Source organism: Arvicanthis niloticus, chromosome X (assembly GCF_011762505.2).
Source record: "Arvicanthis niloticus isolate mArvNil1 chromosome X, mArvNil1.pat.X, whole genome shotgun sequence".
Classification (NCBI taxonomy): domain Eukaryota; kingdom Metazoa; phylum Chordata; class Mammalia; order Rodentia; family Muridae; genus Arvicanthis; species Arvicanthis niloticus.
This window is the reverse complement of record NC_047679.1, coordinates 15,606,905-15,618,087: the sequence shown is the minus strand read 5'-3', so window position 1 is coordinate 15,618,087 and position 11,183 is coordinate 15,606,905. Positions and strand designations below refer to the sequence as shown.

General features: G+C 41.7%; 1 protein-coding gene across 2 annotated transcripts in view; it reads left to right on the top strand.

Moving 5' to 3' along the window:
• The first annotated feature begins 420 nt into the window (after positions 1–420).
• Gnl3l (G protein nucleolar 3 like) overlaps positions 421–11,183 on the top strand; it is a 32,770-nt gene continuing 22,007 nt past the window's right edge. The window contains exons 1-3 of one of the 2 annotated variants that reach the window (XM_076918558.1): positions 451–522; positions 604–640; positions 3,000–3,069. In XM_076918558.1, coding sequence (XP_076774673.1) covers positions 3,051–3,069 — 19 coding nt within the window. In that variant the 5' untranslated portion in view covers positions 451–522; positions 604–640; positions 3,000–3,050. Of the gene's footprint in view, positions 523–603; positions 641–2,999; positions 3,070–11,183 lie in introns of both variants that reach the window. The other variant, XM_034485325.2, reaches the window with a different exon arrangement.

Genomic DNA, 11,183 nt, shown 5'->3' with positions numbered 1-11,183 from the left:
TGAAAACAGCTAACTCACTTCAGGTGGGAAATAAATAGACACGTGATCCTGGCGGCCATTTTCTCGAACCCGGTCTGTCGCCATCTTCCAGGAGGACAAACCATTGCCCCCTACCCTCATCTAATGCTGCCAGTGATTCCTTTGGTGACTGAGACTAGAGAAGATACATCTTTAACCCTAGCCAGGAGGCCGCACAAAAGAGTTCGTCTTACAAATAGCTTTGGTGGCCACACTAGTATACACAAATACATAACGCCACCCTCCCCATCACCAGGCTCCCACCCCTCCTCTTCGCTATTTCTTTACCCGCTGGCAGCCGGGAGGCGGGGCCAGCATGGGAGCGGGGGTGGGACTGCGCGACGCCGCAATTATCTCGAAACTCCACCTTTGCTTACTACGCAACTAAGGCGGAGCAAAGAGCTGGGCTGGGATCCGGAAGTCTGGGCGGAGCCTAGCTGTGCACTCCTCGACCGGCGACGTTGTTCTTCTAGCTGCTCTCCGAGGTCCCTGCCGGAAGTGTAGGTAAGAGACTACTCTCTTTTTTTTTCATGGTGAGTGCTCAACAGGCCAGCAGTGCAGTGAGGATTGTTTTTTTTTTTTAAGGTGAAACCAGAGATGCTCGCCATCCTGGATTAGAGAGGTAAAAAGCTGGATCGCCTGTGGGTAGAAGGGCCTGAGGGATAAAGATAGCTCCACACGTGGCGATGCGCTGAACTGCATTCTGGCGGCCTCAGAGGCTCTAAAGGTGCACCCTGGATATGTAGAGAGGCACTGACCATGCGTATGAGACAAAATGTCGGTTGCCTTCCGCCTTTCAGGATATTTGGGCGTCATTTCGCATTACTGCCATTTCTCCCATGTAGACAGACGCCCCATTCCATGTGTGAGAGAAGGTCTATTACGTTTATATTTTCATTGCGTAATGGAGACAGGTATCAACCCATCAAGTGTTGGATGATATCATTCCTGCCCTATAAGAAAATAATTTCCAATACAAGGCTGAGCAGGCAGGCTTCCGGCTTATTAAAGTGTAGGTCTTCAACGGGGCTTGTCCATCTCCATATTGCTATAGGGGAGCTCAGAAATGTGTAATATCTAGAGGAAGAGAGCTCCTAATATAGAGACCTGCCCTTCCCATGTTTACCCTTCTTGCAGAGTAACCAGTCGACACCATCACCCCTCAAAATCATCGGAGACAGAGACTTATGGGCGACCACACAGATTTACCCCTCCCCCTGCACTGGAGACTCTTCATTGTGGAAAATTAGACCCCATATCTACCCCATATAGAATTGCTGGTGGTTTCTTTTTCTTTTTCTTTTTTTTTTTGACTTAGTAAAGGCCCACCGAAACTGGCTTACAGTAGCTGGGAACAGATTTTAGTCCAGTAAGATAACGTTATGCTTCTCAAGGAGCCCTCAGGGTAGAGAAACTCAGGTTTATTTTCTTCCCTTTTGAGGTAGACACAGAACCCCACCCTCCTATGATTTATAATCACCACAGTGACCAAGAGAGGTGCATCCGAGCAGTAGAGATGCAGATGTCCCCTCCCCATTTAGCCAGTGACATCACTGATCATCCTACAATGCAGTGTATTTGAACGCTTTCCTTATCCATAGTATAGGAGCTCAGATTTTCTCTCCTTTTTAAAAATTTATTTATTTATGTATGTGAACACTCTATTTATTTACATGTACACCTTCATGACAGAAGAGAACATCAGATCCCATTACAGATGGCTGTGAGCCACCATGTGGTTGCTGGGAATTGAACTCAGGACCTCTGGAAGAGCAGTCACTGAGCCATCTCTCTAGCCCCTTAATTTTTATTGTTGTTGTTGTCATTTTTGTTCTTTTTTTGGTGGGGTGTGTGGCTGGCCTCGGACTCATAGAGATCTGCCAGCCTTTGTCTCCTGAGTGCTGGGATTAAAAGTATGCATCACAACTGCTGGGCATAGTTCTTCTCACCTAAGGTAAAATGAGAGATGCACACTTCCTAAGGGAGGAGCAAATTCATTGAGTTTATAATTGCATGGCCTTATGCCTTCTCGTTTCTTATTCTTCTAGAGAACCAGAGGGCCTATTCTCTTCAATACTAATGTGCTGTTGACTTCAACCCACATGAAATCTACACACACCATTCCAGTCCACCACCTATGGAAGGATTCAGAATATCTTCCATCAGGCAAAAGTGTGTGGACCCTACTGGTTCAAACCTGCACACTTTCCTTCATACTACCTCATTATGGAAATAAGCATAACATCCTTGCCCCTCACTGACAGATGAGTCAAGAGACCTAGGCGCCACCTTCCCTAATAATTAAGAATTGCCTGGACTAGTATTCTCCCATGTAGTAGAGACACAACCACTGTGCTGTTTTTTTTTTTTTAGTCAGTGACCCACAAATAGAGGGACAAATGACAAATCCTTCCTCTTCTTGCCAGGGTACAGACCCTAGCCACATATGCAGGTGAGATAACCCCTTACCACCTCCTAACATTGAGCATTGACTTTAATCTATGTAGCCATAAGTAAAAATTCTGAGAACCTATTTCTCCAGAGTTGACGCCTAGGCTTTGTTCCCTTCCCTGTCTCGAAGGGTAGATGACATCCGGAAGCCTCCTACAAAAAACTCCACACTATCACTCCACTTCATGAAGAAACATGTTATCTGCTCTTCCTAGTGTGAAGGTGTTTAGCACCAGTCCTTTACCTGGGATCTGATACTACAAGTACCCATTAATTGTATTGGAGGCGTGGACCCCATCCAGGAAGAGAGGTTCTGATCTGTTTCTCTCTTTGAATGACATAATAGTCCTTTCCTTGCATCTGGTAAGCCATAGCAGGCCCTAGATCCAGAATGGCCCATTCTCCTAATTTCCCAATTGTTTAGGGCTTCCTGATTATGTTCTGTGACATTTTATTTTGCCTTTGGGGGGCTTAAAAGGAAAATTGTGGTTCCTAGGTCTATCTTCAAATTCCTGCTTCTGTTCCAACAGGAAGAATCGGGAGGATTTGAACATCTCTCATTTCCAGCTTCTCTGATCATCATGATGAAGCTTAGACACAGTGAGTTTCTCCTACTACCCTCTCCAAATCCTATACATTTAATAGTCATAGTAGTTTTTTCACAACAGCTTTGCTGTCTTGTTTATTTATTTATGGGAGGTTGGCCTTGAACTTGCTGTGTAGCTGAGGCTGGAACTCTTTTTCTCCCCAAGACAGAGTTTCATTCTGTGGCCCTAGCTGCCCTGGAACACAATATGTAGGCTCCTCTGGTCTCAAAATCAGAGAGCTCCACTTGCCTCTGCCTCCTGAGTGCTGGGATTACAGGCATGTTCTACCACATGTGGTTGCTTTTTTTTTGAGGCTAGCCTTGAGCTCTTTTAAGTACTCCATTGTGGCCTCAAACTCACTTAGCATCCTACTTCAGCCTCTCAAGTATTGGGATTGTAGGACTGTGTTGCTCTGCTCAGCTCACAACTTCAAAACTACTCAGTATGTTCCTGCTCTCAGTCTGGGCCCTTTAGTTTAGTTTTGTTTTGTTTTGTTGAGACTGCATTTCTCTGGGTAGCCCTGCCTGTCCTGGAACTCACTCTGTAGAACAGGCTGGCCTTCAATTCAGAAATCCTCCTGCCTCTGCCTCCCCAGTGCTGGGATTAAAGGCATGAGCCACCACTGCCCGGCCCAGTCTGGGTCTTTTACATGTGATATCTTTGATATTCTCATGATTTCTGGTAGTTCTTTCTCCCATCCTTTGTTTATAAATGGGAAAATGGAGACTCAGCAAGATTAAGTGACTAAATCTGAGGTAAACAGTGGTTAATATCATGTGATGCTGCATAGTAGGTCCTAACATCTGTCTTTATTACTTACACAGCTCAGTTGATTCCATACGTTGCACTGGTTCTATGCTGGGGCCACATTGATTTCATCTCACTTCTTTTTAAAATTAGCTGTGTAGCCCTGACCAAGTCACTTAACTTCTTAATTCTGTTTTACTTATTTACAACATAGAGGTCATTAATTATCCACCTATTTGTATTTTGAAGATTTTGTTGTTTGTGTTGGTTTCCACAGAGGGTCTTTCCAGGTAGCCTGTGCTAGCTTTGAACTTGACATCCTTCTGCCTGACTTCATCCCTGAATTGCTGGCTTTACAGGTGTCAAGAGGCACCACACCTGTCAAGAGGAATTTCTTTTTGAGTCAATGTCTCATGTAGTTTCAGCTGGCCTTGAAGTCACTGTGTAGTTGAAGATGACCTGGAACAAATGGATCTTCCTGCTTCCATCTCCTTAGTCCTAGGGTTACAGGCTTATGAAACCATGCCCAGTATTGGATTAAAAACTGTATTCATTTATGTATGTGTGTGTATGTGTATATGTGTGCACTTGGCACATGCAGGGAGGTCAGAGACAACTTGGAATAATCAGTTCTATCCTTTTACCGTGTGTGTGTGTGGGGCCAAGGGGATTGAACTCAGGTTGTCAAGCTTGATAACAAGCATCCTTTGACCCACTCAACCATCTCTCTGGGCCCAGGAGAGTTTTTTGAGATTGTGCCTTACACTATTTCTCAGCCTGGCCCTCAAATGCTAAGCACAAGCCATCCTTTCACTCTAGTCTCCTGAGTATCTGGAATGATGAAGTAATGAATGTAAACAGATAAAATGGTTAGAACAGTGCCTAGCACTTTGCAAGCACTTTCTGTAATTACAGTCGTTTCTGCATTTCCATTGGAGACTCTTTTCAAGATCTCTGGCAGATAGAAAATCAGTGAGCATTCAAGTCTCTCTGTAAAACAGTATAGTATTGTTATCTAGCCTACATACATTTTCCCCTGTATTTCAAAACATTTCTAGGTTCCTTGTAATAATCTAATACAATGTAAAGTACAAGCGAATGGTTGTTAGACATGTTTAGGGAATGATGACAAATAATATCCAGTAAAGATAGTTTTTTAATTACATTCATTTATGAATGTCTGTTTGTATAGGTGCATGCTACGTCAGAGGACAAGTTTCAGGAGTGAGTTCCTTCCACTGTGTGGGACCCCAGGGAGTGAACTAAAATTGTCAGGTTTGGTGGCAAGTACTGAGCCATCTTGCTGGCCCTTAGACTAGTTATTGTTTCACAGTTAGTTGAGTCAATGAATGCATCACCCATATGTAGAGCTAACTGTGCTATAAGTATTTGAATAAAAAAAATTGAGCCAGGCATAGCGGTGCACACCTTTAATCCCAGCACTTGGGAGCCAGAGCCAGAGCCAGGCAAATCTCTGAGTTCTCTGAGCCAGCCTGGTCTATAGAGGGAATTTCAGAACAGCTAGGACTATAGAGAGAAACCTTGTCTCAAAATACAAATATATATACATATTATACATATAAATTTATACATATACATATATATGTGTGTGTATACATAATATTTAATGTATACATAATATACAATGTATACATAGTATATAATGTATATATAAAATATAATGTATATATAATATACAATATAATACATTTTATATGTGTATATACATAGAGAGAGAGAGAAACAGAGTGAGAGAGAGAGAGAGAGAGAGAGAGAGAGAGAGAGAGAGAGAGAGAGAGACACTCCAGTTTCACTGGGCATGATGATACATACTTATAATCCTAGCACTCAGAAGACAGAAGTAGGAGAATTGTTACAAGTTCAAGTCTTAACTACCATAGGGAATTGTAGCCATCTTAGATTATATAGCAAGAGCTTGTTTTAAAATACTCTGCCAACATCTAGACTCTTGCTTCTTGGAATTTAGCTCCCTAAAAGATACTGCCACCACATTGTCTGATTTCTGGGATTTTTTTTTTTTTTTTTTGAGACTAGGTTTCTCTGTGTAGTCCTGGAACTCACTCTGTAGACCAGGTTGGCCTCGAACTCAGAAATCTGCTGCCTCTGCCTCCCTGCTACCTCTGCCTTCCAAGTGCTGGGAACAAAGGCGTGTGCCACCACTGCCCAGCCATTGTCTGATTTCTGAATGTTAGACATTTCTTAGCTAAATCAGACCCAGTGAATGATTTGTTGTTCTTTCAGCCTTCAGAACTTGTCTCTTTTCTCATTTTAAAAATTCTCTTGTTTTTATTGAGGTAGCATTTCACTCTGTAGCCCAGGCAGCCCCAACACACTATGTAAATAGCCTCAAACTTGCAGCAATTTTCCTACCTCTGCCTCCTAAGGGCTGAGATTACAGGTGTGAGCCACCACACCCTGCCAGGGGAGTTTTAGAGAGTATTTAGGTACATTTTCTGTAGTGCTGGGTATCAAAATCCAGGACCTTGTGTGAACTAGGCAAGTGGTCTCTAACTGAGCCTTATCCCCAGATAATTTTAGTTGAACAGTCTTGAATGGTTATTTAAAAGGGAGAGTGTTTTCTAATTTACAAAGTTTACAGTAACCAGGCACAGTGATTCACACCTCTAATCCCAGCATGCTAAGACAGAAGCAGGATCACTGCAAGTTTTAGGCCAACCAGAGTTTCGTATTGTGATACTTCTCAAAAAAGAAAAAAAAAATCTAGGTTGAGGACCCAGCTTAGTGGATAAAGTGCCTTCCATGTAAGCATGAGGACTAGCATTCAAATCCTTAGAACCCACATAAAAGCTGGGCAGGCATGGTAGCCTATTGTTATCTCTGTACCTCAGAGAGAGTGATAGGATTCCATGGGAGTAAGCTGGCTAGGTAATGCTAGCCAAATTGGTTAGCTCTGGGTTCAGTTGAGAGACACTGCTCCAGTAAAGTGGAGAGCAACTGAAGAAGACATGTGATGTGAACTTGGGGCCTCCACATACATGCATATGTACCTTCATACCTACTTACGTCTCTCACATGCAAGCATACATGTGCAGCAATGCAGCATATCCACACTCACAAGAAGAATTAAAAAGCAAGTTATTAGTTGGATGTGGAAGTTAACACCTATAATTTCAGCACTTGAGGTGCTGAATCAGAATTGCTGTGGGTTCCAGGTAAGCCTGGGATAAAAAGTGAGACACTGTATGAAAAAAAAAAAAAAAACAACTCAAAAAAAAAAAATCCCCAAACCCAAGAACTCATAATTGCAAGTGTTGATGGCAGACGTTTATAATCTGGAGGCAGCCTGTTTGCTGAGTACTTGCTTAATAAGCACAAGTAAAGGTATCCTGGTGGGGCAGCAGAGGGAAAGGAGGTGGCTAGATGAGGAAAGAATGACTACAAGGTTTGAGTATCTAGGAGACTAGACACATAGAATTGCCAATGGGAGAGAGGTGTCCGAGACTACTCAGAAGTTCAGGGAACTGCACTTGGTGCCCCCTTTAGTCTAGTCATGAATGGATGGTTGGGCGATAGTTGGGTAAGGGTAAGGGTAATTGTTAAGGTAAGGATTAGAGTTAGGTAGGGTTAGGGTTAGGGTTAGGGTTAGGGAAAAGGAAATGCATAGTGTTAGTGTTAGGGTAAGTGTAAGCAAAGTATTAGGGGATAGTTTTGTGTTTGGAATTGGTGTTGTAGAAGGGAGATGGTTAACAGTAGCGGTAAGAGTAAAGTTAATAGGGATGGGGAGGGGTAGGGTCAGGTTGAGGTTAGGCATGCAGGTAGGGGTAGGTGTAAGTGAAGGTTTAGGGGTAGGTATAGGGGAAGTAGGTGTATGTGTTGGAGTTGGACTTAGGGTTGGTCTGGTTTAGGGTAGAATATGGGTAGTGAGGGTAGGGATTGAGATTGGGGCTGGTGTATTGGAAATTGCGTAAAGAATACTGAGACCTAGTTCTTTCTAGCTATTACCTTTTTGTTGTAACAAAGTACTTTGGGAGTAAAAGAGACTTGAGGTCTATTTTATTGTTGTTTTCAAGCAGGGACATTGCAGATTTGCTGGCTCATACCTGTGTTCCTAGCTTTTGGGAGGCCAAGGCAGAAAGATTGTTGCAAGTTTAAGACCAGTCTGGGCTACATAATGAGACTGTGTTGCTATGGCAACTAATGTTCTAGTCAGATTTCTACCATTGTATATTTATTGTTTCCTCGAACTCCCTACTTTTTGCTAAGCTGATAGCAATCATGTTACCACAGTTAAATAGTAGCTCTTTGTTTCTGTCCATTCAGAGTGAGACGTAGCACATTTTATGTGGTTGATTTTTCTGGTGCCATCTCTTGATTCTTGGAGTTTGTAGAAATTGATGTCTTAGTTCTGAGCTAGCCCCTTAGGATTTTCTTCTTGGGTTTTAAGTTACAGTTCTCAGCCACATCACCAATCAATCAAAATTTATCAATTTTCTGTTTAACCCTATTTTGTTTGGTTTGCTTTGCAGCCTTTATTCAGACTTAATTTTTTTTAATCTCCTATTCCTCCCGTTTTCCTCTTCTTCTTACCCCACCCTAGCTTGGACCTTGAACATGTTGACTACATTTCTACTGTAGTCCTTAATTTTTATTTTTTGGCAGTAGTTTTGCAAGGAAGGAAATATTTTTAACATAAAAGTGATCAGATAGTGGAATTTGGCTGGAACATAATTAGTCCCTTTCCTCAGGTCTTACTCAACTTCTTAATTTAATGCTTTAACCTTAAAATGTTTTGTGTGCCCATATGATGTCACAGGTAAAAAAAAAAAAAAAATCACACTGAAATTTTGTCATGTACACAGAATTATTGAAAATTACCTTTAGAGTCTAAGTTTAAGGTATGTATGAAACATAAATGAATTTTATAGTTTAACTTGGCTCTCTTCTCCCAAGACATTTCTTTCTTTCTTTCTTTTTTTTTTTTTTTTTTTTTTTTTTTTTGTTATTTTGGTTCTTTTGGAGACAGTGTTTTAAGTAGCCCAGGATGGCCTTGAATACAGCCAAGGAGTTACTATGAGTTTGTAGTTCTCCTGCCTACACCTCCTGAGGGCCAATATAACAGATGTGTACCACCATGCTGGTTTTTGTGGTGTTAGGTAAAGAACCCAGTGTTACCTCTGAGTTTTCTTAATGTTGGTGAAAAAGGAACATCAGCAGCTGAGAGACACTGGGTAATCAAAAAAAAAAAAAAAAAACCAAACAAACTGAGGAACTGGGCCAACCAATATACAATAAGGACGTGTTGACATTAGAATGGAAACATGCAATAGTTTTAAGATGGGGTTGTGGTTATGCTTATATATCTACAGGGAATGAAAAGATACAGCTACCAACAAAACTTACAGAGATTAGATCTGACAATTAAACACCATCTAACACAATTGACTTTCCAAAGAGCCCTTGAATTTCCACTTCATCCAGAGCTTTGTGCAAGTGTTGTATCAACTGAATTATATCCCCAGCTCTTCCCTTTGATAGCCCATTGTTTATATATAAACATTCCTAACTAGAAAAATCAAAATCTGACAGACTTCTGATGAAAAGTGTTTTGGATAAGAGATATCCCAACCATAGTGGCCTTGCTGTTAACTATTCAGAATCTGGTTCTTTTTTGTTGGGAACTTTGATTTGGACACTTGTAAAACTTTTCTGTCTCTTCTCCTTTCCTCTTTCCTCCCCTTTTTCTTTTTGTTGTTTTCAAGATAGGATTTCTCTGTGTAGCCCTGACTACCCTGGAACTTACTCTGTAGCCCAGGCTGGTCTCAGAACTTGGAGATACTTTTGCTGCTGCTTCTCGAGTGCTGGGATTAAAGGCATGTACCACCATTGCCTGACCATTCTTTTGTTTTCTTTTCCTTTTTCCTCTTCTTCTTTTTTTTTTTTTTTTTTTTTTTTTTTAGGTTTTTCAAGACAGGGTTTCTCTCTGTAGCCCTGGCTGTCCTGGAACTCACTCTATAGACCAGACTGGCCTGGAACTCAGAAATCCGCCTGCCTGTGCCTACCAAGTGCTGGGATTAAAGTTAAAGGCGTAAGCCACCACTGCCCAGATCTTGTTTTATTTTTGAGACAGGGTTTCTCTGTGTAGCCCTGGTTGTCCTAGAACTCACTGTGTATACTAGGCTGGCCTTGAACTCAGAGATCTATGAGTTCTGCCAGCCTCTGCTTACTGAGTGCTAAGATTAAAGGCATATACCATCTTTTTCAGCCTAAAACTTTTCTCTTTATCCCTGGGGTTCAGAAATTTTGTCAGGTATGCTAGGATGGATTTTGTTGTTGGTAAACTTTTTATTTTGGCACTACTGGGGATAGAACCCAGGTCATTGTATGCTGAGAATTTAATCCATTACTGAACACATTCCTAGACCCCACTGTCTTAGATTTTTTTATTGCTGTGATAAAACACCATTACCAAAAAGCAATGTTGGGAAGAAAGGGTTTATTTCAGCTTACATGTGTCCTAATCACCTAGTCCATCATTGAAGGAAGTTAAGTCAGGACAGGAATTCAAGGCAGGAACCTGGAGCCAAAAACTTAAGGAGAAGCCATGGAGGAGTGCTGTTTACTATCTTGTTCCTTAGGGCTTGCTCAGCCTGCTTTCTTTCTTTTCTATTTTCTGAAACAGTTTTTCTGTGTAACACCTCTGGCTGTTCTGGAACTTACTCTGTAGACAAAGCTGGCCTTGAATTTACAGAGATCTGCCTCCTTCTGAGTGCTGGGATTAAAGGCATGCACCACTACCGCCCAGCTTTAAAAAAATGGTTATGTATTTTAATGTGCGGAAAGGTGAACATTTCTTCCCTGCTGGTAGGAATGTGATCTGGTATAGCCAATTTATAAGTCAGCCTGAAGGTTCCTCAGACACCGAAGAATAGATCTGCCACATTTTATGGCATACATTTTGCATAATGTTTGTTCTCATACAACTGTTTTTTACAGAATGTATTTTCATTCATATTTTTAATAAAGTTACTAGGAGATATTTTGAACTTACAAAAAAAGAGTCAACCAGATAGACCTCACTTGCCTCTTGCAAAACACTGGTAGCTACACTCTGTTTTGAGGTTCTGAGCAGTTTTTTTTCACCAGACACTGAAGACAGAAGATCAGTGACTTTTGTTAGTATCTGATTTCATAGAGCAGCACAGTCTTCTTTGAAGGAGCCATGGTATGGGCATCTCCTTACTCAGCCTCCTTCTTTGGCTGGAGCTCTGTGACAGAAAGGTGGCACTGGCATTAGAGTGCCAGCCTGCTTTCTATAGAACTCTGGACTATCAGCTTAGGGTTGGCACCACCTACAATGAGTTGTACCCTCTCTCATCAATCACTAAGAAAATGCCCCAT